General features: G+C 28.6%; 1 protein-coding gene across 1 annotated transcript in view; it reads right to left on the minus strand.

Moving 5' to 3' along the window:
• Nucleotides 1-23,554, minus strand: part of LOC107439329 (ionotropic receptor 93a-like) — a 34,937-nt gene extending 11,383 nt beyond the window's left edge. Inside the window, exons 1-11 of the mRNA XM_071187338.1 lie at nt 23,343-23,554; nt 20,326-20,490; nt 18,935-19,198; nt 16,215-16,435; nt 9,364-9,528; nt 7,958-8,098; nt 5,709-5,927; nt 4,403-4,503; nt 2,683-2,773; nt 2,448-2,603; nt 165-327 (exon numbers count right to left, since the gene is read on the minus strand). Of these exons, the coding sequence (XP_071043439.1) occupies nt 165-327; nt 2,448-2,603; nt 2,683-2,773; nt 4,403-4,503; nt 5,709-5,927; nt 7,958-8,098; nt 9,364-9,528; nt 16,215-16,435; nt 18,935-19,198; nt 20,326-20,490; nt 23,343-23,421 (1,765 nt within the window). The 5' untranslated portion in view covers nt 23,422-23,554. The remainder of the gene's footprint in view (nt 1-164; nt 328-2,447; nt 2,604-2,682; nt 2,774-4,402; nt 4,504-5,708; nt 5,928-7,957; nt 8,099-9,363; nt 9,529-16,214; nt 16,436-18,934; nt 19,199-20,325; nt 20,491-23,342) is intronic.
• Nucleotides 23,555-27,729: the final 4,175 nt, after the last annotated feature.

A 27,729-nucleotide genomic window follows, 5' to 3' on the forward strand; every position in this document is an offset into this window, starting at 1 on the left:
TTTCTATACTCTTTTTCCTTGTCTGATTTTAAAAAAAATATCAACCTAATTTTAAACATTGGATTTGTGATGTTCTTTTTTGTTCCAATGGTAAACTTGAAACGCATCAATAATTTTAAAAACTTAATTCTAGAAATTTTGAGACAAACGAAAATCGTATTTACCTTGCTGAACAATAGCACCAAATACGTACCACGCACAATTGCTAAAATCAAAAAGACCACCTTTCTCAACTAAGTTGTAAAACCTATAGTAATAACTTGCTCGATGAACAAGCCATAATACTGGTCCGACGATCAATACAGTAATAAAAACGCAAAGCCATGTCTGCACATAACAGAAAGAGAAACAAGATGTTAAATTTGTTTATAAGAAAACGAACTTATTAATTTTTTTTGTAAATATAAATTAACTCTATTTTTTTTATATAAAAGTTTAAAGAATTATTTCAGCGCTATTTCAACTAAACCAGAAATATTTACACTACCACTCAATTATTTCAATATACGCATTGCTTTTTTTCCTCAAATTTCTAAACAAACAAAAAAAAAATTATCTTATTAATAGAGTCTTTTTAATTCAGTCAAACACATTAATTTTGTCTTAAAATTTTCCTTCATTTAAAGTAACTTTTTTAGACATGATCACAGCTTCACACATTTTATTTTATAACTGTCGTTGAACAGCCGACCTAATTATGAATTTACGACTTACAATGTTCATCTCCGTATCCTTCGAATTTTGAATCCAATCCAGAAGACAAAGAAATTCATGGATCAAGAATCGGATAAAATTTGCCTTCTTGGAGGACTTTTTGATACAACTAACCTGGTTTTGATTTACATGGGGAGGAAAACCAAGAGAACCACCCACGATCAGACTGACAGCAAGGGTACTCTTACCAATGATCCGTTTACCACTGAGGATATTTTACGTCAGCAATGTGGACAGTGCGAATCGGGAATCAGCTATAGCTGAGATTCGAACTCAGGTCCCCTCATTATGAGACGAGCTCCGTTTCACACATTTAACGAATCTTTTTTGTTCATTCCTTGAAAGTTTCGGATACAATTTTATTTCAATTGCATTGATCTACTTACCATTCATGATTTAGGCTTGTAATATGTATATCTTTGATGCCTAAGAAGTTTAATAAGGTTGTACTGTGGTCTCTGACCCTTATTTTGTTTAAATTTCATCTGTATTTTTCAATATATGATGTAGGGATAAAATACAACTCGGCTGTAACATTTTTGTTTTCGGAAAATTTGGGAAAGTACCAAAAACATATTTCCCCCCATTTTTTTTGCTACCAAGTTTTGTTACAGATATTAATGGAAGTTGCTTTACAAACAGCAGCTTCTTGCATATTACATTGAATTACCGTTTTTGATGAAAGAATAAATTTAATAGAAACCCACGAAGGTTTATTGAAACTAATGAGTGGTAGAGTAATATTTAAAAAAAAAAATTATTTCAGTTAAAAATGTTGAAAAAAATCTACGTTTGCTAAACCCATTCCTTATTTATGGGGTGAACAATAAAACTCAAATATAAATTCGTCTTTTTTGCTAGATATAAAGTCATTTTTAATGATTAAATTCAATGAACAGATTTGGAATACGCAATACTAAAAACACTCTTATCACCTCAAATATAATTTACTTCGTAAAAGACAGCAGCACATACAATAAAGAAATATTTAACAATAAGTTAACTTTCTTAAAATTTAGTAGCAGAAAAATTTGCGTATGTTTCTCCATTTAATGTAATTTATTTGGGTTGATTATATTTTCCTTCTAACAAGATGTTCTAACAAAACTGACGCAACTTCTGAACCGTTGAAAACCATTTGTGAATGTCTTTTTTACGTTTCGCAATGACTATCGCAAGTATTTTCTTACGTTTCGTTTCCAGTATACTATTAGAGATTTTTGAATGATACATTCAAATTCGAAAATCGCAAATGCAAAATAGTAATGTTTTCTTATCTGACGGTAGAGTCAATTTTTTAATGCACATATTTTAATCCGGACATATTCTCGCTGGGTCAAATATCGCGTGAATGTATCCCTATAATGACAAAATTTCGCGTGAATACAATTTCGTAGGACAAATTATCGCTGGGACAGACTCTCATACACACAAAATATCGTATTGATTGACTCTCTTGATTATAAAATACACGAAGATAAGAATTAGCATTACAGTAGCATTTGTTATTAGCTAACTTTTGACGTTGCCGAATTGTCAATGTAATTCTACAGAGACGATACCCACATGAGATTTCCTCTTTACGAGATAATGCTCATACAAGACTTCGTTTCTGCAAGTTTATGCCTACGAGAAAGTTGTTTTTTCAAAAATGAGTTTTAGAAAATTTATTTAAAATAGTTTGAATAATTTATTTATTTTAGATCTGGAAATAAGGCTGAATTAGGACTTACATCGTTTGTAAATGGTGCTAAAAATAAATATTTATGTTCTTGTTCTGGTCTTTTCGTCAGAAATGTGTAAGCCATTATATCTACTGCATGTGTAAAATTAACTGCTTCGAGCCGCTCCGGTGTCACGAAAAAGCAGTGGGCAACAAATTCTACTTCCTATGATAAGAAAAAATACATTTATGGCAAACTTTTTTTCTCCATTCAATGAAATGTTTCGTCTTAGAAGTTGAATTACCCCTCGTGTTATTTGTCCTATTAATCCAGTCCATTCACCATTCCTTTTCTTATATCCAGATTGCTCTTCAGGTGGAGCGATGAAATTATACCTATAGATTATACTTTTATTAGTAGATTCATTAGAAAAAGAAAAAATATATTTAAGCATGTGAATTTGATTAATTAAATCGAGCACATTGATCGTATAAGTTTCTTTGTGGCCACATAAGTGAAGACGCAAGATTTAAATAACAGTTTTATTAAGAAAAAGAAAAAAACATTATTTGAAGTAGAATTGTTTAAAATCTTAAGTAAGTTTTTTTAAAATCTATATTATTGGATTTCACAGATTATTTATTTTTACTTCGTTTGTTATTTAATTGTTTATATATGCAAAAAATATTAAAATATCTTTTTTTGTTGTTGCTGATATTACATTCCCAAAAAATCAGTTCAACTTTGACCCATAATATCGATACTTTTAACCATATTAAGATGCAAATTTGGTGTAAATTCAGCATGGCGTTAAGCTGAATCATATTTTTATCCGAGATGGATCATGGTATCGAGTAATCAAATTTAAGTACAACGATAATATGGTTCAACAATATGGCTGATGTAGTCTTATTATGGTTAATATCATGACATATAAGTGCTATCTCAAAGAACCGTGCAGAAATATTACGTGAATTAATTCGCTGTCAAATTGGATGAAAATTTAGTATGATGTAGTTTTAAACAATCTGGGCAATATTTCTCATTGACAAAAATGGATAGTTTCCAAGATACGGAGTCTCAAACATAATAGATATGGTAAACGGTCTTAGTCGTAAAAAATGCTCGGTAGCACTTTTCATGTTTGAGTTTCAATTTCACAAAGAATAATTTCCATAAGATTTATGCGGGCTCCTTTGAACGATATAGTGATTTAACTTGCTCAAAAATATCTATCTTTGTGGTTATTTTTCAGTTGCGTTAATTTTCAATGTGTAACAAAATTGACTCTTATATCATTCCGGTAGCTTTTCATGCTCTTTTTTAATACAGATTACTAACCTTTACTCAAACATTTTAAAAGTCATAAAACTTCGGATATTTTTCTTCATTAGTGCAAAAGAAGGTAAGAGGAGATTTTTTGGACTATATTAAACTTTGATTAAAATAATTCAATTTTATGCAAAATGATACAAAAATTGTATAGAACATGCACAAAGTACCATACAGTTCTATACTTCTAATGTCATTCCAATAATCCGTAACAGCAAAATTAATTTATCCAATCATAGTTAATCAGAACTATCTGATAATCGTTTAAGTTGAATACGATTTCCTTGGATATCCAAGTCTTCCTTAAACATTATGAAGTACAACTTAAAAATGGATTTAAGTTTTTGGATAAAATAAACAGTGATAATTTGAAATACTTAAAAAATTTAAAGGTATAACATTTTGAGAGATTAAAATATTAAACTTATATTATACTTAGTTTTTAATTGAGCATTTTATAGTTATTTTTAATTATCTATCAATAAATATACCAATCAATACGAGCAATAATAATTAACAGCATATTTAGAGGATTATATATTTCATAACAACAGTTAATAATTTTATATAATTGATTTCGAAGACGACCCATTTTAAGAAGGAATTTTTCGCACATTGTAATGAGAAAATAATTTTTTATTAATTTTTGATAAGCTCATTAGTTTTATACAACTAAGTTTGATGTGACATACGTAAAATTCATCTCATCTGATAAAGCTGTGATGAAATCAACGGCTAATCCACTGTACGTAGTTTTTGGACCATCTTCATGGATAACTGCACATGGAGGAGACTAGAGAAAGAAAATAACACTCTAATTTTTACTAATGTCTAATAACTAACGTCTAATAATTTTTTATATAATGCCTAATAATTAAGTAAGTAGTAATAATTTTTCTTACATTTCCTTATAAGAATTTTACAAATACATGATAATTATATAGATAATTTTCCCTATGATAATTATAACTATGATAATTATATAGATAATTTTCACTATGATAATTATGATAACTATGATAATTATATAAATAATTTTCATTCAGTAAGGCTAATGGAATACTAACAGAAAAATTCCCCAAAACTGTCTCTGGTCGTTTGCCAGTCGATAACCAGATGATTAAAAATGGTTAGAGGTAAACGCAATAAAAAGTTTGCTTCATTTTACTTTATTCATAATTAATTGCTTATAAAGAAAGCTTCTGTTAAGTGGTGTGAACTACATGGCACCATTGACTACATGTGAAAGCCACATGTAATTATATCGCTGAGTCCTATGCTGCTACTTTAATAAGTTTATACTCAAGGATTAATTAACTCACGAAAGTTCTATACTCACGGATGGTAAGTACCATTTCTTCCCTTGCAGAAAAATAACTTGGGCCCTCACTGGACCATTATTCATTATTGACTCAATAAGGGTAAAAAGGACCGATATTTTTCCAATATTAGCCCTATATGAAATTGTTAGATTAACCTAATATTTCATATCCATTATTCAGCCAATATCTGCCCTATACAGAGTTATCCATTTCACCCAATATTCTCCAGCTACTTTTCAACCAATATCGGCCTTATATAGAATTGTTATTGACCGATATTAAAAGCCATTCTAGGACCAACATTAAAAAACTAGACATCCCAATATTGGTCCATCTGTGCAGGTTTTTATAGGATCTATATACTGCGTCAAATTTGAGCCTAACTGCTGCCATGGTAAAATTGTTGCTAGGGTTCAGGTAGAGCCGTAATTGTCATAAATATTTCACACAATTGTCATAAATTGTTTCATTCTCACTTACCACTCCGAGTGTATTAAATGGTGATCTCGTAATTTCTTATCCCCAAATAAAACTTCCTCTTGATTCACAAATGAATAAATAAAATAAGTTCAAAACTTAATATTATTTTCCACTGATTTTCAGAGAAATGTAGAATAACTTAATGGTTAAGAATTGAGAACATATCTTTTTATAAGTCATGAACAAAATTACTTACATGAAAGATGCCTATTCTAACCAGCTTTCCTCTTAAATTTCCGGTGCTTAGAGGGTAAAGAGGTCCATTCATCTGAATACCACCCAATAAGCTCCAAGTGCCAACAGTTTCATAATCACTTAGAGCTTCTGCTGTTTCAGTCTTTGGCTTGAGATATGCTGTTGTTTTAATCATTGCCATAAAACAACCACCACAATCAGTCTCTTTCTTCAAATTCTCCTACAAAAAAATTTAAAAAAATTGCTTCAGCATTTTAAAATTAGAGTATAGGCCAGAACTGTCTTTTTATATCCAATTTTTTTCCCAGCATTATCAGAACCAATATAACTGCAAGCTTTTTTTCCCCATTATCATTACTTAAACCAAAACTGTCAGAATGGTAAAAACTAATCTTTATGCTAAGAAAATTGTCACTCTTTACCACACTTTGAGTCACTTTATACTCTCTTGCTCAACTTAAAATTCGCATAAGTTAGGAAACAAAAATTTTTGTCATGGTATCACAGCTTTTACCACCCAACTTGAGTTAGAGATGATTACAATAAATTTGGTTTCAAATAATCAAATGCTTGCAATCATGATTGCAATCATAATTGCAAATTGGCCATAATATATGACTATAGTTGTAACCGTGATTTTAAGTTTTTATTATTTACGATAACAATTGTATAAATAGTTGGAAGTCATCATTAGTTATGATTCAAAGTAATATTGATTACATTTAATCTTGACTGCAAGTAATTGCAATAAGGAAATACGTTATATTTTTCTGAAACTCTGCTACATGCCGTAGTCACAGGATATATTCTCAATATAACTTTCTTCCTAGATCAGAAAAGTACTTTCGAAGCAGTAAAGTGAATTTGGGTGCTTGAAGTGTTTAAAAGATTAGAGAGTTCCAGAGGTTTTAGAGCTTCAACATTCAAAACGCGCTTTTGATTTTGGTTATTTCATCTTTTTCGTTTAAATTATCGTTCACGTTATGACTGATATTTCTTGCAAGTTAAGTGAACTCAAAAAACTGAAAACCCTGTCAGAATAATTATTTTAACTTCCTGTACCACACTCAGATTTCAAAGCAATTGCTACTCGGTAGATTTTCCGTTCATGTACTCTGTATTTGGGTCAGGAATGATTCACCTTAGTAATATTTAGGGAATCAGGTTTTGCATAAGCTAATTTTCTCCAATTACCTGTCAATTCTCAAAGCGGTGCATATATGACTTTTATGTGAATTTCAACTTTCACATTTAGGACAACCTTCTCTATTGTAAAATAAATTGATTTTTTGGAAATTTTTCATGGAAATATCCTTCATTCAAATAATTCTTAGCATAATCAAAAGATTGACCTATTTAATTTTGATTTCTTGAATAAATAATTTTACTATCCTAATCGAGTTATAAGAGATTTCGTTAGAAACTAAATATTATTATTGCAACTAAATCAAGTATATTCCATTAGTTCGAATTTATTTACTTCAGAAGGATGATAACACATTTCGTCGCTTTGAAACTAAACCGTGGTAACTCAAAAAAGCAAGTTTCTCAGGAGAGCGATTTCTAACTTTTCAGGAACTTCCACCGCAGGTTGACACGAAGCTATGGCGACTATTGCAAAATAGTTTGCATTAAAAAAAACCTATTTCGCTTCATTTTTCAATGAACCAGGCCTGATTCTTTTAGCATTTCTAATTTTGTGGTAATTTCGAAATAAGTTAAGGTACTTTGAGTTGCAGCACTTTTCTCTAAAACTTTTATTAAAAGTGGAGAGTTATTTAAATATACAATGATGTTCTTCAAAATGTTCTCCCGAATATTAGATATTTCATTTCAAATTTTGGCATACAACAGTGTAGGGAAAAAATCGTTCACACCTGAAAAACTTGCTTTTTTAAGTTACCACGGTATAGTTTCAAAGCGACGTTATCTCCCCCAAGGTTTTGTTACAACTGGCACACTGCTACACTATTCCCTAAAACCAAGATGGTGAATCGCGCCAACGCGATAACGATTTATGTACTTTCCAAATTAATTTTATGGAACTATGAAGATAACACGTTGTTTCTCTAAAAGGGTGGTTTTTTTTACACAAAATGACCCAAATATCTCATTTTTCGATTTTTTTTAGTTACTACGGTTTAGCTTCAAAGCGACGATTTGTTGCATTAAATAAATAAATATTAATGAAAGACTAATCCGTCTTTTTCAGCTATTAATATTAAAAATAAAAATAAAATATATACTTACTAACGTATAACTACGTATTTTTGATTTTGTCATTGATTTAGCTTCAGAGGTAGTCATATCGTACAGCCCTTTTTGAATCAATTCTCGAATGGCTGTAACATACGCCTTTAAAATTAGACTTGGCTGGCATCCTTTTGGTTTCTATACATAAAAGCAATAAAATGATTCATTTATAAGTAAAAATGAAAAACCGAAGCACAGTTGCGATTCAGTTATAAAAAAAAAATCAAGTCTGGAAATTCGAGATTTCAAGTGTAGAAATAAAATTTTTAATATATGTTGTGAAATATAATAATATGTGCAAAGCTAATAAAAGCGTTTTTGTCTTCCTTTATAATTAGTTTTTTTTTACTGTTAGTTTTTTGTTTTTTGAATTTCTTTTCGTCTAAAATGATGCTATTGAATTATTACATTAAAATTACATTTTAATTAAAAGTTATTAAATTAATTGGATGTTCGAACTTCTACTGTAACACTCTATTACACTTATTTGGTGTCCTTGAAATTATTTGTACACTTGTTTACAATAACGCATGTTAATCAATAAAATTTCAAGAGTTGGATAGACAAAATCAAAAAAGTACTATTTCTACGTCAATAAACTAAACTCAGTGGTGCGGTAGCCCATAGAGGGCCAAGGCCTACTGTGCCCATCTCAGTTTTCTTGACTTTCGGCTCTGGGGTGCAGGAGCAAATGTTCCAGTTAGGTGGTCAGCCGAATACGGAACTCCCAGTGTTTAGTTCCCAAGCATGCTTGGTACTCATTTATCCCACTAAATGGATGAAAGGCAGAGTCAACCTTGCCCGGCCCGAATCCAGGACCTGTGGCACGGGATCGCGAAGCTTTACCGCTCAGTCACCGGGCGACAATAAGATTTGGACATAACTACTAAGGAAAATATTTCTAATGAAATTTAGTTTTCAGATAACATACTGCATCATACGTATTTGTTTGAAAGTCGTTAATATCATAACTTAGATGAAATCAGCATATGAATGGAAGGAAAGCTAATAAAACAAGACTGCAGAATAAAATTTACAACCTAAAGAACGATTTTGGTAATTGAGAGCTTTATATTAATGTTTTCAGTGGATTGTATATGGCTTTGATTAGTTTCTTTTTTATATAAAATATTATATTGTGTGTGCAGTTTAGTGCTAGCAGTTGATTTTTTAATTGTTTAAAATTGTTTACCTATTCTTAAATTCAATGTTTTTAACAATTTTTAAAGAGTTATCATTATCAATAGATTAAAGTAATGAAGCAATTTAAAAAAAATATAATTCTTAACAGTTAGAACTTCATAATATTTTCTTAAGAGTTACATCTTTTAATTGTTAAACTTCGTAATATTTACTTAACAGTTTTAGTGTTTATCGTAGCGCTGATCAGTACAAATACCTACCAAACAGCCTTCTTCTTCAGGCTTCGGGCTTACAGGATAAACTAAAGCCATATTACATTCAGGGGGTAAATTTGTAATATCATCTACAAACTCTACGTCATTTGGCACTTCGGTAGCAATATATAGCCAATGTCTTTCCGCCTCCATCATGGTAAGTTTTTTTGCCTAAGGAATATAATCAAAAGAAATAATAAGAAGACAAAATAAGCAAATACAATGGTTGTTGCATATTAAATATGCAATGACTGGTAAATTGTGTGAAACTAAATACATGTGTAATTGATAACTTTAATTTTTTGTTAGTTTTTAGTGGTTTACTTAGCGTATGCATATTATTAGTAGGTAAGATTACCATCAGAATATTTTGTTCAGTTTATTAAATAATCATTGACGGTGACATTTATTTTATGTTTGTAAGTTAAGAAAAAAAGACAAAATTGTCCGCGATTAATTGTGTAACTAGTTAATGCTAAAAGAAAAAGAAATTCGAACAAGTAAAGCGAATTTTAAAATTTAATTTAGTTACAGTTTTATTTTTCTGCCTCTTTTTTAAAAAAAATTAAATAGTAAACCTTACATTAATAAAATTAAAAATGTTTAAGGAAATAAAGATTATAGCTCATCCTTATTTTCCTAGCAATTTTCCAATTGGGTAAACTTATCACCTGTTCTTAATATCTTTTGCTTCTTGATATTTGTTAAGTGTATGGGAGTATGGTTGTCATCTACTTTTTTTGAATGGAAAAAAATACCAACCATAGTTGAGATGCCTCTCAATTCAAAACTCTCAATTCAGGAATGGTTTCTAAACCTTAAGTTTTCTCAGAAGTAATAGATAAAAGTTTTGTTTTCCATTAGCTTCTTTATTCACCTGCACTTAATTATTTCGAAAAGCTATGTATATGATTCTTATTTTAACTTTTTTTCTTCTTCATTGATCTTATTTTATACTTTAACTATTCTCAGATCGCGATGATTTTTAAAATTTAGTAAACAATTCGTGTTTTCAACTATAGAAGTTTATGTCATGCTACTAATTTGATATTTATGTTTAATGAAAAAGAAATGGCAATGACCTACAAGGGACGTCCTCTCAGATAAATGATGGCATTTGTTGATTCAGAAGCCAATCAGGTTCGACACATACGAGTGACGTCGCTTACAGGATTGATCTGATTGATTGAATTAAATCTGATTTGAATCGTATGGTTAGGCATAATCCTCTCTCTTCTTTTTGAGTTGCAAATAACCAATTAAAAGGTCCCTTAAATCCTATTTACACGCAGAAAAAAAATCTAGTAAAATTGCCGTATTGTGCGGTAATGATATTTCTGTGAAACTAAACTCCTAATTCTGGTTAATAAAACCAAATTATAAGGTATTCAAACTAATGTTATTTAAACTATTCATAAGAAATTTAAACTATTCTGGTTTTCAAAATTATAGTTTTTATTATCACGCATCTACGAAATACAGAGTATTAATATAATTTGACAATAGGAATAAGCAGCCTTTGGAAACTGAGTTTGTTAACATAAAGGTTGAAAATAAGCCTTTATTAAGTAATTATACAGGCTCATTTTTATACTTTAAAAAATCAAATGCAGGTCAAGTACATATTTTAAGAAAACGAGATTAGGATATCAAGTTTTAATTGAGTGTGACTTTTAAACTCTTTAATCAAATTTTATTACTCTGGAGTCTGTGCTCTGAAAAAATATGTATTGAAATGCGTCACAACAGAGAAAACTTTAATCGTGTAAAATTTAATTTAAAACTTATTTGAATAATTTTTCTTTGTTTATTCGTTCTGGAAAATTATATAGAATTCTTTCAAAACTCGACAATGACAAATGTTTAAAATGACCTTCATACAACCAAATTTTAAAATTTAAACAAGCATAAATTGCTTTTCTATTATTCGTATCTGCACACGAAACAGTAAACAAAAATACGATACTAGCTGTATTTCAATGCGTTCTTCAAAAATATAAGCACTAGAAAAGTATTACACTCATTACTATATTTAAATTTACATTACATGTAAGTTATTTCCAATAAGATCATTTTACAGATTGTGGGAACGAAGCAGTGTTGTAAGTGTTGCAATTGTTGACTGATTGAGCTTTCGTTCGATGCTTTTGCTTTTCTTTTTAACTACATCGGTAATGATCTATATTTGAAGTACGATGAATATTTGCGGGTATTTCACCGATCCGATAATGGACCAATTACACTGGCGTGACCAAAATTATTGATCAATACTTTCGTTCGAAAATTATCTTATTTGAATGTTCCGTGATATAGAAAACGATTGGGGGATATCTCCAAAATAAATGTTAAATTCAAAAAATAATTAACGATAAAATAAGAAGATAATAATTTGCTAACACAGTATTGTTGGCAAATTATTAAAAAATAATTATACGCATTCTCATGCCAGGCCTTGTTACTGAGATACATAAAAATAAGTAAGTCTTATGAAATGTAATTAACTTTGTGTATAACACGTGCTTTCTAAATTATAGAAAAGTAATTACATGAAAATGTATGTGATTTGTAAAGTTATTCTTATAGGTATTTAAACATTTTCTATTATGCTTAAAAAGGCAAAATTAATGGGTAGATAGTCTAATTACCCTTGACGGTAATCAGACAATCATAAATTAGAGAAATTCATAAATTATCTATAATTGTAGTTGTTGAATCCAAACATAAATCGGGATTGTAGCTCAGAAAATTTATAACAATCAAAACTATACTTTTATTAAAACAAAATTTTTAGTAATTTTGCAAACTTTTTATTTGCAAAGGAGTTTATTTTCTGTTAAATTCCATTAACTTTCGTCTTATTCAGTTGGATAAAATTAAGTTTTAAAACTAATCTCCTAATTTTATATTTTGAATTTCTGTCAAATTTAAGAAATATTCAAAAATAGTTTGTCTTTTTATTAGCATATTTCAAAATTACATATGATTCTTTCCCGAAAAATTTGTTTCAAAATATTTTACTCATAGTAGAATTAATTAATATCAGATTCGCAACTTTCTTATTTTTATTTTTAATTTAGCGTTGTTTTGCAATCCCGAAACAATCATAAATCCTTTTAAGAGCTTGTATTTCCACAGATTTATGCACCATTATAGTTCTTTATTTAAACAATAAATATTTTTCATGATAACTGGCTAAATGCAAACATGGTTCATAAAGTGTATTTTCATTTTTAAAAAGGCACGTTTGTTTTAAATGAGTCTTATGAAAACAATAAAAAAGCATTTCTAAAGGAGTTTAGAACACTGTTTTAATAGTGAAATAAAATAGACAAAACTCTTAAAAAATGTATAATTTTCATAAAATATTTGACCTAGAACGATAATTATGAATCAAAACAATAAAACAGAAGCAAGTATCTTCAATAGTTACATCTACTTAACAAATATTAATCGTAAGAAACAATTTTTATTTAATAAAATGAAATTAATAAACTGAACCGGAAAATTCAAGCACAACAAAAAATAAGATAATTTTTTGTTATTAAGAATGCCGGCAAAATTTTATAATTAATTAATGTATGAGGAATAAAACAGCAAAAACTAAAAATTTCCAAAGACTTTTTTTAATTTGACATATTTACTATTTTTTGCGTATTTCCTATTCGACTTAGTAAAAAGAATTTCATATCGAACAAGGAAATCACAGCAACTGCAACATACAACTGTTATATTTAACGAAACTACTTTATATTAATTTTTATGCGCAGATTTGAAAAATATTATTAATTTTAAGGTCGCTTCAGAAGTTTTTCGACCCTTCGAAAAAACTTATGCTTTATTTAACAGAAAGAAAAAGATTGCTCTCCCCGTGATATCATATTCAGAAGATAGCGGGATCGAACATGACTGTGGCCATAATTTTTCTGTAAGAACTTTTTCTTACTATTCTTCTATTTTTCTGTATCTTTTTATTAAACTTTTTTCCTTCCTTTTTTTGTAGATGTTTCTAAATTTATCTATTTTTCTTATATATATATATATATATATATATTACAAAAAGTCACTTTTGAAAAAAGTGGCTTTTTTAAAAAGTATGATTTATCATTGCATTGCAATTGGACTTTCAGTTTTGGAAATGTCAAAGCACTTATAATCCTATTTTTTCCGTTTAATGAGATTTTATTTCTCTCCATTATTGACTTTGAATAGTTTACTTTAGTGTATAATCATAGGACAAAAGCAATTTTGCTTTATTTTAGTCTTACAGGCATAAATTGAGAATTATTTATGACATATTTCGGTCATGATTTTTTCGTAATACCAATGCGTTTGAAAAATGTATGCATACTTTTTAACTTATGGGTAAATATACAAATTTCTCAAATCTTCTAATCAGTAAGAAATGTAGCATCAAGGTGCATGTGTTTTGCCAATGCTTTTTCGACTGCTTTAATTTTTTGAAAGAAACGCATTAGTAAATCATACTAGTACATTCTTTTTATAAAACCTATTAACAACCACTGTCAAAAATTTGTCAGAAAAAATGGATAAAATAACAATTTATTTAATTGTTATTTTACCATATTCAAACGAAGCAGTCAAATTACCATAAATAAGGTGGTATTCAACTATTAACTGGGAGAAAAGCTGTTTATTTACTGCGCTCACATGATAAAGTTAAACAACCAGAATTTTATCGCACCAGCTAGAGCCACCTAATGAAGCCACTTTGTTCCTTGCAGCGGAGTAAATGTTATAGCCCAGAGGGCTAATCTGTCAGTTTCATGACAGACAGAATGAAAGTTCGAGTCCTAGCGTTGATACCACAACATTACCTATATTCCCTTCAGCGCATGAACAGTTTACAGTGTCCTAAACTCCCCAGTTTGTGAAACTCGCATAGGTGGCAGCACCATAAAGCTGCTTAACACAATAAAGTTTAGTATTTCCCATCTTTTTTGATAGGTGAAACAACCAGATAAACTAGTTAAACCCTAGTTCAAATTTCTTTTTTTACAGTTTTGTAACCGTTCTAGTTCTAAATGGTTAAAAAACAGTGTAGAGTTTTGCATTCATGGTTTCTTAACCATACTAGTTGTAAACGGTTTTAAAACCATTAAGTTAAAAAGTGTTCTTTACCGTAAACGTTAATTGGATGGACAGATCGCTGACAGATATTTCACCGTGATTTTAGAATGAAAATTCTAACTGTGCATATTGTCATACTTGTTTTATTTTATAAAGTTTAATATTTATACATTTTATGCGGTTTTGTGTGTAAGAGCTTTTGATAAAAATTTACGCTAAAAGCAACTTTTCGTGAATATTAAAGTTAGTTTCGAGAATAAAAAACTGATCTGTTGGATAATGTTTTTCTTATTGAGTGATAGTCACGCTAATATGTGTAACATAAACAAATTTGCGTGACTTTTTTTTCTAGCATTTAGTGTCTAAACCATATAGACTTACTTAAAAAGCTGTTTACCATATATTTGAATTCAAAGATACAAAAAATTATTGGATTTCCTTAATAAAAATTATATTTCCAAAAAAATCTTTATTTAACCAACTGTTTTAATTTCTTTGGTCATAAAAATGCATCGAAAATGTTTTACACTTGAGAAAGATTTTACATTATCAATTTTGTTATATATTTGATGGTTAGGGTATAATTAAACTACGTTTTTTCGTTATAGTGCAGAGAATTTACATATTATTGTATTGCATTAATGTGTAAGTTTTCTTTCTAACGAATTGTCTAGACATATTAATTAATGCTATTACTTTATTTTCATGCGTGTGTTTTTATTTTACCATTTATTTAATTTTATAAAATATATAGGAATTTATCTAGTTAGATTTAGTCATAAATGTAAATTTTTTTAAATATTTTATAAAACAGTTTATAATTTATTATCATATACCAATAGATACGAACGTATGTTCAATTTGACAATGAAGCTCAAAAGTCGACTATTTTTCAATACATAATTTCAAAGTAAAGCATTCAAAAAATCTTTCCTTCATTTCTTATTCTGTGAAAAACTCCAAATCAAATTACGGTATAATATGCTGGCTCTTTGGGTGCATCATCAGTAAAATACATTCAACTATAAAATCCGTTTTAATCGTAAAATATTATACCGTACTTTACGTAACTAATACTGTAAAAATTAAGTTATATCAGATTTCTTGTTCAGTAACATGATTCAGTAAAAATAGATTTTACGATAAAAAGTACAGGCACCTTGAATGCCACTACTTCTTACTGCAAAATAAATTAAACTAAATACTTTCTGCTGTAGCTGTTTTCTATTTTTAGCATATTAGTTTTACTAAAAACACAGATCGCACCTTGGTATTTATAATTTCGCAAATCGAAGTTATATCGCAAAGTAATTTCATAAATATTTCTGTTATACATTTGGCTTTGTTTCTTAGACTGATGATGAAGGAATAAGACTAGAAATCATCATACCAATTTTTAAACAATTCATGGAAACTTAATTGAATTATTCTAGAATTACTAGGCTAATAATCTATTGTTTATTTACCCTAAAATCCAGTTCATCTGGTTCTTTGATTTCCAAATTTACATGACAGGTTATTTAAGTTATCAGTTCATGTCAAATCATGTTTTAATAATTTAAAATATATCTAAATCGTACAATTAGAGAATCTTCATTAAGCATACCTTCATTAGAATTTATTTTAATTTTTTTAACATAAGCAACGGTTATTCAATTGTTTTGTTCACTTATTAATAGCAGTTCTAACGAAGAGGAAATTAATTTTGGTTCACGAATCGCCTTTCAATTTTAACGATAAAAATGACTCACAAATAAAAAATAACTTACTTGGTCAATAATTTTTCTAAAAGTTTTTTCTCTTGACAGCACCATGAAATATTTCTGCGAATCAGATGCTATGTAAGGAGTAAGACATTCTCGAATCACAGTTGTCATATCTTCACATATTAGTTCTCCTCGGCATACGCCATATAATGTTAAAGTGGTGGCTCTTTTTTTCGTTCCAGTTGATTGTAACATGCTCACAATTGTCTCCAGGGAATTGAGATCTTATGTGAGAAAAAAGCTCAGTTCAATTTTTTATGGTTACCATTTAAGCTACAGCTTTTAGTCTAAGCATGGTTCTATGACATTTTTTATTAAAGATATATTATATCATTAGCACCACGCCAAAATCACGAATGTGCGAGGAGGTACAGGGAGAAACAAAATGTATTACATGAAACTGATACTAAAAACCATAAAAAAACCATAATACTGGTTTAAAAAAATCATAATACTGGTTAATAAAACCAAAATATACGGTATTTAAGCCATTCATTTGGTAATTTTTCCCTTTGTATGACAATGACTTACAGGAAATTCTGGTTTTCAAAATTACAGTTATTACCACACATTGAGAAAAAAATACAAAACTGAAACGTAAATTTAACTGAATGAAGGGTTTTTATACTATGTTCTAAGCCATCATGATAAAACTGCAAAATTTTGCCACATTTATCAAATTTCATCGCATGTTATAAACCATATTTTATTGTAGTTCTATCAAAATTATTATCAAAGCGCTTCGGAAAAAATTATCGAGCTTTTTTGTATTCCGATAGAGCTAGAAACAAGAATTTTTTTTTACCGTATTCTGGTAGTTTTGACTATCCTTTTTTTTCTCAGTGTACTTATGAGATAAACGTATTTACAGTTTACAATTCTATCAATTATCATCATCTTCAACTGTTAACCCACTACTGGTCAAAAGTTTTCTTCTAACTCTAAAAATTCCTATTTTCTTCTAAAATTTCCGATTTGTAGTTTCTGTTTTCCAATTTGCTCATGTTGCTTTTTCAAATCTATTTGACTCGCTTGTTTTTAGTCATTCGATCCTACGAGGATACCAGTCCGAGTATTAGTCAGTTCTTCGAGCAATATAGCCCACCCTTTGTCATTTTAAAAGTGCTATTCTCTTAATTTTATCAGAAAATTTTGTTCTATTGCTACTATGTTACTCGTTTAAAGATTCATAGGTATTGCTTAGACTACTGCAATAGTTCCAATCCAATCTCCATGTAGTCCCGCAGTGGACTGATCGTTAAGACACGGTTCCCAGCAGATCACCGAAGTCAAGCATCACTGGCTGCGGTCAGTGTGCGGGTGGGTGACCACTTGGATCAGTCTGCGTAGGGACCGAGAGTGTGCGGTATTGGTCCTCGTTAAACTGTGCTACCGTAAAGTGCTCGACTTCGCGCGCAGGTCGTCGGGCTACCGAAGCGGGGTTGCCATCCCCTCCGCAGAGGATCAAAATTGTGATGGCATGTCTTCGGATCATCCTCCGGGATGTTTCCCAGACCGTCGCCAATAGCCCATTGTGCAGCTCTAGTGCGACGTAAATTAGCAACAACAACAACAACCAATCTCCATGTAATCTAAGTATGTGATAGGAGAAGCCCAAATACGTTCATTCGCTCTCTGTCAGACATGATTACTAAGAAGTCGCAAAATAAAATGATATGAACAAAAAATATAATAAGAAATTGCGCTACTACCAATTTGCTCCACTTATTTGTGACATTACCATTTACGTTTGCCGTACACAGTAAAATATTCTGTATAAGTACAGAGAGGAAAACAAGAATAGCCGTTAAATTTTCCAAATTTTTGTACAAACACATAAAACCAAGATTGTCGTTAAGATAGTTACTGAAAATATCGGTTTCTCTCTTAGTATTTCTTTCTAAAGAATTTCTTTTCTAGTATTTCAATGCATTGTTATTTATTTCTAGAGTTATTACTTACAATTTCACATCCTCAAAATTCGGCGTGGTGGATTGAGCCTCCTCCTACCACGGTTTCGGTCCGATTTCAATTCTCCGTGCTAGTACTGGGCGTCTGATCCAACTACATTTTCTCCGATTTTTTCTTAGAGGTTCATATTAAACATTAATGTAATATCTATGGTGGAGTCAGAAAAAAGCTTATTGTTTACGCGCTGGTATGTAGTTCATAGAGTTTTAATTGCTTTCCTTGAAAATTATTAAGCCTCCTACGAATGTTTTTCTGTATTTTTACAGAAGCTTTCAGTTTTTAATTCTTTGCAAATTTACATGAGATTCCTGATAAGTGATTTTTAAAAAGTTTTGTGCTAGATGTTGTAGTGTACTAGATCAATTAAAAAAATAGAAAATCACCAAATTTGCAGATTTGTGCTTTTGGTGTGGTGCTAACAATGCACAATAGACTTTCTCACAACTGATTCTAGTTTAACTATAGATCTATGCTGTAACCGATCCAAACAAGAGGTATTGCTCTGCTGAATTGGATTTTTCAAACATTCCATCCGAAGCATTCATTAAGGAACTCTAACTAAATCTCATTCAAATTTAACTTATTGAAAAATTACTTTTTCTCAGATATTTTATATTAGATCAGATAAAAATTATAGTATCTTACCATAAATAAAATTTATAATATCATCAATAAGTATGACTAGTATGGTATCACATTTTTCAATAAGTCTGATGTCACATCTTAGGTCAAAAAAAGTTATAGTAGCTTACCTATAGTATCATCATAAAGTATAACTATATCATCCCATTTTTCAATGAGTCTGTTGTCACTTCTCAGGTCCACAAGTAAAGGCACGATGTCATACGTTTTTGTGATATATGGAATTCCTACTCCAACATCGAAAGTAGGTCTTGGACATCCTCTTTCCAAAACGGCTAAAGCTATAGTGTCACTTAAGGTCATTGATACAGTATTCATATCATATAAATAGGATGCGCATTTTACAACGCTGATGATTGCTGATATATCTTGTACTGAAAATCAAAAGAATTAATTAAAAAAAATTGTAAATTCACATAATTCTGTTATATACTTTTGGAGAAAATTCAAATCTTTATCACAGTTTCATGCAAAACATAAATTAGATTTTGATATCAAATTTACTTCTACATGGAGAAATAAAATGTGGTAAAATTACTATATTCTGAAGTAATGACAATTTTGGTACAAAAAAGAAAACAATAATACTGGTTAATGAAACAAAAATATATGGTATTTAAACCATTTATTTGGTAGTTTTTCTGCTCATATGTTGACGACTTGCCATAATTCTTGTTATAAAAAAACCCAAGAAATCAAAACATACGGAATTTATTCCATTCTTTAGTAATTTTTCCGTTCCTATGGTAACGGTTTACCTAAAATTCTGGTTTTCAAAAGCATAGTTCTTACTATCACACATTTAGTAATAATACAAAACTGAAGAGTAAATTTAACTAAACCAAATTTTATCATAAATTATAAAACTATATTTTATTGTTAATTCCCCAAAGCATTTCCAAAGCGTTTCGGTAAAAATTAATGAGTTTTATTTTGTTCCCATAGAGGCAGAAACATGTAAATGTCACCATATTTTGGTAGTTTTGACCACTTATGACTTTATCGAAATTGTATTCAAATTTGCACTTTGCCATGTAAAATTACATAATTTAATTTAACAATTTTATATGTATTTTATATCATGCTATTTATTATCTTTTTTGCTCAAAATGGATGCAATTAATTTCTGACAATTAAATTATTTAATAGAAACTCTTGGAACTATTTAATGACAGGAAATTTCTCAGATTTTTGCTCTGCTTTGTAAAGCAAAATTATATCTATATGTTTTTTAGATTGAGCTTGCACATGAAGTTTAACTTCGGCGCATGAAGTTTAACTTCAAGCACATGAAATTTAACTTCAAGCACATTAAATTTAACTTCAGCCACATTAAATTTAACTTCAAGCACATTAAGTTTAACTTAGGTGCATGAAGTTTAACTTAGGCACATGAAGTTTAACATAAGCAGAGGAAATTTAACTTTAAAAGTGAAAAATTTATTCACGCACATTCTTCTTAATTTATCTAAATACACTCCTTCTACAAACGACTACTTACTTTTTTCGGTAAAAAGTAATTGATCCAAACTAGGATGCAATCGTTTATCAATAATGATTGTAGCATCATCTCCTGCTATTTCTTGAAGCTCTGATTTCAGGTTGACAATATTTAGTCTTGTATCATCCGTTCCACCTTGAGCAACAGACGGATCGACTATGGGTACTGAAAAAGAGATTTTGTTGTTGTACTTTGTTGTTGTGTTTTTATTAATTTTTATTGATATATATTTAAATGTTTAAAGGATTTTTTTAAAACAAATAATAATGCAAAAATTTGAATACGAACACATTAATATCATTAATGGCAATATATACTGCATAAAAATGCACGTTTTGTTTAGCATGCATGGCTATACTAAAAAACGAATGTTTTATAATTATCTCTTCTTTAAATATTTTAATATATTATTACTCTGAAAGTAATATCATTTACGTCAGTTTATGAAATAAGTCTCATTTTCAAGCCCTGTATTCAATATTTTAAAATATAATTACTCTGACAGTTATATCATTTATGCTATCTAATAAAACAAATTTTATTTTTAAATTCTGATTTCAGTATTCTAAAATATCAATATTCTAAAAGTGATATAATTCATGCCGCTTTATAAAATAAATCATATTAGAGTTTTTTGAAGTCAATTGAAAAATAAATTTTACGAAAAATCCTTTGTGTTCTTAATGCAAGAATATTACCGTTCTCTAACAAAAATTCGTTTCGATTCATCCTGCTATAGTATGCATGTAATACATCATCATCAAAATCTTCAACCACTACCAATTCATTGCTGGATGAAGATCTTTTCCTAACTTTCATACACCGTGCTTTCGGTTTTATGTATAGAAGACAATTTTCACTGAGTTATGTTAAGTAAATTTCTAAGCACATGTTTCAATCAATTGAATTTTCTTCTTTTGTAGAGGACCAATTAATTTCAACAACGCACTGATTTATTCAGTTTTGATGAACTTATAGTTAACATAATTGAAAGTAACAATACTAAACAAGAGTAAATGTAATGAATTGTAAACGGCTATAAAATGTTTGCATTAATTCTTTTGTAACTTGACTCCTAGATAATGTGTGGGTGTCTACTTATGCTGTTCTAAAATATTAGGGCATTTTAGACTTTGATTTTAGTATTCTGAATTATCATTACTCTGAAAGTAATATAATTTATTCCACTTAATAAAATAAAATCTTAATAGGGTTCTTCGAAGTTAACTGAAAAATAAATTTTACGAAAAAATCCTTTGTGTTCTTAGGGCAAGAATATTACTGTTCCCTTACAAATATTGGTTTTGATTCATCCTGCTTTTGTATGTATGTTATACATCACCATCGTAATCTTTAACCAATATCCATTCACTATTGGATGAAGATCTCTCTTAACTTTCATATACTGTACTTACAGTATTATGTATACAACACAATTTTTACAGAGTTATGCTTGATAAGTTTCTAAATACATGTTTCAATCAATTAATTAAATTTTATTCTCTTTAAGGGGATTGATTATTTTTATCAACGCACTAATTCATTTATTTTTCATGAACTTAATAACTAACAAAACTGGAAGTAATTAACTCTGAAAACTAATTAATGTAATGAATAGTAAGCAACTATAAAATGTTTGCAATTTACTCCTTGATAATACATGGGTGTTTACTTATGCTGCTCGAAAATTAAAGGGTCTTTTAACAGCGAAAATAATTCTATCCATATTAATTGTTTAAGATAACCTTGTTTTGTAAATTGTGCTATTTTATTGAAATATCAAAAATTTACTGAGTGTGTATTTTTACATACAAAATTAAATTGAAATTAGTATGCAAAATTTAAAAAAAAAATGAAAAGGCTAAAAATAAATATAAACATTTTAGATGAGAAATTTGCATCATAATCAAATTAATTAAACAAATTAATATTTGTTAAAGATAAATTAATAATTACTGTTTGATTTTATCAATTCACTTATGAAAACTTTTAAAAATATATTTCATTAAATCTAAATACACATATACTGAATGCATAGATCAGAAATATAAAGCAAATTTAAAAAAAAATCTTTTTATTTTTTCGACAAATGCTACACTAAAAAATGCAGAGCTTATGCTACATTAAGTTCAGCGAAATATTAAAAAAGGAGTTAAAGCTTAGCTTTAAATAATGTTATAAAAGTTATAGAATTAAAAATATAAGAATTAGAAGAACTTCCCAAATGTCATCCTTTAATAATGAATAAATGTCATATCTTCAAATATTTTTGTGAAAAGTTTTAAAATTAAAAACTTACTCTGAGAAGTATTTTTGATTTGATTTTTTCTGATATATTAGTCTCTAAACTATATACTTTCTGTACTTCTTGATTTTCTGTACTAATAAAAAAAATTTTATTAAAAAATTATTTGTCATATAACGACCTTAAGAACATATTTTAACTATTTCTTTTTACTGTTCTTTTTTCATAAAATTTTATTTTTAAATACATTTAAAGGAACTTATTCTTCTTATTTATTAAGTGCATTTAATGATTTATATATAAACTTAGTTTTGAATCAGTTAATATATAAACTATATATTTGAAATAAAATATCGAAATCGGTAAACAATTTTTTTATTAACTTGTTAAGTCTTAAATTAATTTTTATAGTGCCCTAGATATTAACTATATTTTGTATTTCCTGCTCTATTCTGTTGAGTAATTCAAAAAATTTAATAATTTTTTTAAAAAATTAATTTTTTTTTAACTTTAATACCTTTTCTTCACAAATTACTCCTCTGAAGAAATCAAGTTAAAAACTACATTAAAAGATTCTATATATAAATATTTTTATAACGAATTATATAGAAAACAATTCACTCACTTTTTAAATAACAACAAATCAATCTATATTTGAAAAAGAACTAATGCACAGTTAGTATAAAGCACTGATATTTAGTGCTTTAAATAAATTTAAAAAAAGAAAATTTTGGCGGCAAAGGATTTTAATATTTCATGAAAAATTACTCACCTATCGTAATGTTTTCAATACAAAATATTTTCTTGAGTACAAGTAAAAATGTAAAGATTTTTACAAAAAATGTTTTCATTATGTTTCTGTATGTACATAAAATTTATAAAAATTTAATTTACATAGCAAAACTATCATTGTTTTTTTCCCTAGATGCAACGTTTTACTATGAATACTATTCGATTGTGCCGCCTTTCGAAACCATGATCGTTAAATTAGAGCTGGGAGTCAATAAGTTTAAAAGAACGCGATCATCTCACTTTTGGCGAAAACCACGTGACTTGGCGAAGCAATCGCCGTTTCCATGATATCGAATGCTTCGATTTGTATTTTTCCACCAGAATATTAAGGTCTTCTTGATGCAATAAACGCGTATAGAAAAGATTAATGGGAAGATGTTTATTTTTAGAAAATATGTCTTATTTTGCAGTAAGAAAGATTTATTACTGCATGCAATTAGAAAAAAAATGAATTAAATAGCATTTATTACGTAATAACATTCATAATGTATAGCGATAGTCTTGTCAAGAAAGCGATTGACAATTTAGATACATTAAATTTAAATATGGGCTTTGATGTTTGTTGTACGACTTGAGCAAAAAATTTCGCATACAATTGTAAAACTCGTTTGTCCAAAGATGAATTTCATGCAATTAAAATAAGTTTGAAAACTTACTAATTAATTTAATCGTTGTTTTATAACTTTTGAATATTGCATTTATATTTTTCGAAACTATAATGTATTAATAGATTTCTATAAAATGCCTAAATTTTATAAGTGAAAAAGGGTTAAATAGAACTCCTCAACTGTTTTGACATAAATAACTATGTAATCTATACATAATAATAAAAGCGGCTGTGTGTGTGTGTGTGTGTCTGTAATCACAATATATCGCCCCAGAAGCCTCGCCCAGGCACGAAACTCGGCACATAATTGTGTTTTGACATAATGAAGAAGTATTTTTTTTCTTTTTCAAAAATTTGGATTAGTTTTTTAGTTATCAGTCATTTTGTAAGAAAATCTATGCTTTTTCGTCTTCAAAGAGCCATATTCAAAAAACTATTAAAAAATGCATATACTTTTCCCCACTCTTATAAATGTATGCTAATGCGAACCTTACAATTGAAATATTAATTTTCGACAACTTAAACCAATAATATACGAAGGAATTAATAATTTAATTGTAAAGTTCGCATTAGTTTACATTTATTAAAGTGGAGAAAAGTTTAACTTTTGTATTAAAAATGTGGCAACATATTCGATACGTAAATAGAACGCTTCGCTTTGATATATTTGTCGCTGTTCATAATTGTTATAATAAGTTTTTCTTCTTCTTTCCACGCTCTATTTTTTTTTTTTTAAGCGAAGACGATAATTTTTGTAGCGATATTGTAGTACTTTGTACAACTAAAAATTCTTTTCACAACACTTTAAAAATATTTACTTTATTTTCTTTATATATACAGAGAACAGTCGGCAAAGAATTCGATTAGGTTGAAAAACATTTCGCTAAAAAGGAACGAATTCCAAAAGAAAAAATAAACAACTTAAAGAATAAAAATGCTGATGCCAGCCAATTTTTTGAAAGTTAACTTAGAAATAACAAACCAAACGATGTTAAATAACAAACCAAACGATGTTAACAAAATGACGTAGAAAGCGCAACTAGATCAAAATTATACAAGCACAACTAGATCAAATTATAATACCTGAGTGCTTGACGTAACAGATATAGAAATAGAATTTGATACCATAAAAAATTATATAGAAATAGAAATTGATACCATAAAAAATTTATTCGTTTTCGTGTTCTTTTCATGTATTTAGCATTTTAGTTTTTTTTTTCTTAAGCGTTGTAGCTATATAATTTCAAACATCCTCAAGAGCTATAACACATCTGCAGCAGAACTGGATATGAAGACAAAATTGCAGGACAGGAACACTTTAATTGTCCACTAATCTTCAGATTTCCTGCTATGTTTTAAAAAACTTTATTTGTGAAAACCTTCAGCGTGGCGGACAGCTGGCCGCCTTAGGCGGCTAGTTAATAATAAAGTTTAAACGTTAATTTAATGTAATTTAGAAACTTACACAGTTTTTAAATTAAATTGCATTTAAAATAAATGGTCATTAAGAAAATACATCAGGTACTTACTTTGATCCAGAAATTTACGAAGCTCCAACAGTGCTAATTTTTTTCTATTTAAATGCTTGCATTCATAAGCATTTTTATTTACAGTGACATTCAAAACTATGCAGTCAGAATATATTTATAAGTTGTTTTAACTTTTGGCCCTTTTTACTTATAGCTTTAAAAAGAGGCATAAACCTTTTAAAATATGCTCAAAGTATTGTTGCTTATTTCATTTTTATTTTAATTAAATTAAAATAACAATATAGAGAGTGGCTTTTTACATGGCATTGTAAGATCTGTTTTCGTGGCAAATAAGTCAACTCCAAAATGCTTAATCCATTTCAAGCTCCAAAATTCAATCCTATATTTAAAATATTTTAAAAATCTAATTTTTTCACAGTATATCTGTTTTTATGAACAGAAATATAAAATTTTTCTTACATATGTACCTTTTATAATCGAAAATGATTTTTCTTTTCTTTTTTCTTTCTTTTAAGTTCATGCCTAGTAAGCACTTAACCGTTATTTCTTATACCAAAGTATATTATTAATAATAATCAAGTAAGTTATTATTTGATTATTATTAATAAGTAATTATTAATTCTCTAAATATAAATAATTCAAGTATAACTACTACCAATATATATATACAAGAATTAATCTATTACCATTTCGCCATAATGTATTTTTTCGTATTTTACTTTATTTACACAACAATAAATTAATATGCAAATTAAAAACTAATGTATCTGCAAGGATACCAACTGAAATATATGAGATTCCCCACTTTACAAAAGAAATTTCACGAAAACAGTTTTTTTACTTAGCACCTAAATTATATAATAAATTACCATTTCAGTTGCAAAATATCCAAATATACTCTTCTTTTAAGCGTGCTTTATTTCAACTTGTGATGAACATTGGCGATTTAGATCTCTATTTTTCACTTTAAAGGAAGCATTCGATTTTTTATATCAGTCCTGTGCCAATCCAAATGAATTTCTTATGTTAACTTTATTTTTTTTATATAGTTTCATGTATTTGTTTTTCTATTATTACAGAGTCCAACAATATATGATGTCTTATGATGAGCAAAATAATTTATGATTGTAATATCCCTCACCCTTTTTTTTTCTTTCTTAATTTCTATTTTAAATTTATTGTATTACCTTTCTTTGTCGCCTGAACAGGATTTCCCTCTTGGCGACGAATATATATTCTTTGTATTTATGTGTTTATTTATGTGTTTATTTATGTGTTTATTTTTGTGCCTAATAAAGTTTCTGTTTGTTTGTTTAAAAAAAATGGAAAAAAAGACCGTTTTAGAATTAGATATTTAATTTATTATAAATGAAAGTCAGCTAAATTGAAAGTTTAAGTTTCGTAAAAGAGCATCATAATAAGGTAAATGTTATTTTCTCAGGTCGTCAATTTGGTATTATTCTGTTTCCCATAAAGAAACTAAAAGAAAAAAAATACTTTCTCTCTTTTCTTTAATGATTGCCTTACATGAATACTATACTTCCTTACCCATACCAACAAGCTTAAAAATACCAGATATTGTGCCGCGTGCTAGAATTTCCTATATTGCATATTATATGTGTGTGTAGTGCAGAAAGAAAAAACCGACCACCCTGAATAACTTTTGATCTAATGGTCTTCACGTTCCAGGACTGAATCTTAATGGCCCGAAGGGGCAACATCAAATATGCTAATTAATAAGTGCAGACGATATTTTAAGTTACGAAATCAAACGCAAAAAGTTCTGTCTGTTTGTCCTTTTTCTCGATGGATTCGGATTTCTGACCCACAAAATATGGGGGGCAGCAGCAATCTTGGAAGTATGGTCCCCATAGTTTGGTCAGGAGAGCTCTCCAAAGTTTGAACAACTTAATGTTACTTTTACTTTTTGCGTATTTCGCCATATCTCGAGAACTTTTTAAGAGAATTGAAAAAAATTTACACACATTTATAGAATTTGTTTTTCTAAAAACAATTCCATGCAAAAATTAAATTTTAGTAAATATTTATTTTATTTTATTATTTTATTCAATAATAGTCGAAAAAATTTTGAATTGTAAGGTATACACTTTTTTACACCATTTAAAATGATGTAATTTTACATGGCAAAGTGCAAATTTGAGTACAATTTCGATAAAGTCATAAATATAAAATTCTTTCACTACATATATATATATATATATATATCAATATTTAAGAGGAGGACAGAGTAAAGATGGGTATTTAAGGTG

This window comes from Parasteatoda tepidariorum, chromosome X1 (assembly GCF_043381705.1).
Source record: "Parasteatoda tepidariorum isolate YZ-2023 chromosome X1, CAS_Ptep_4.0, whole genome shotgun sequence".
In the NCBI taxonomy this organism is placed as follows: domain Eukaryota; kingdom Metazoa; phylum Arthropoda; class Arachnida; order Araneae; family Theridiidae; genus Parasteatoda; species Parasteatoda tepidariorum.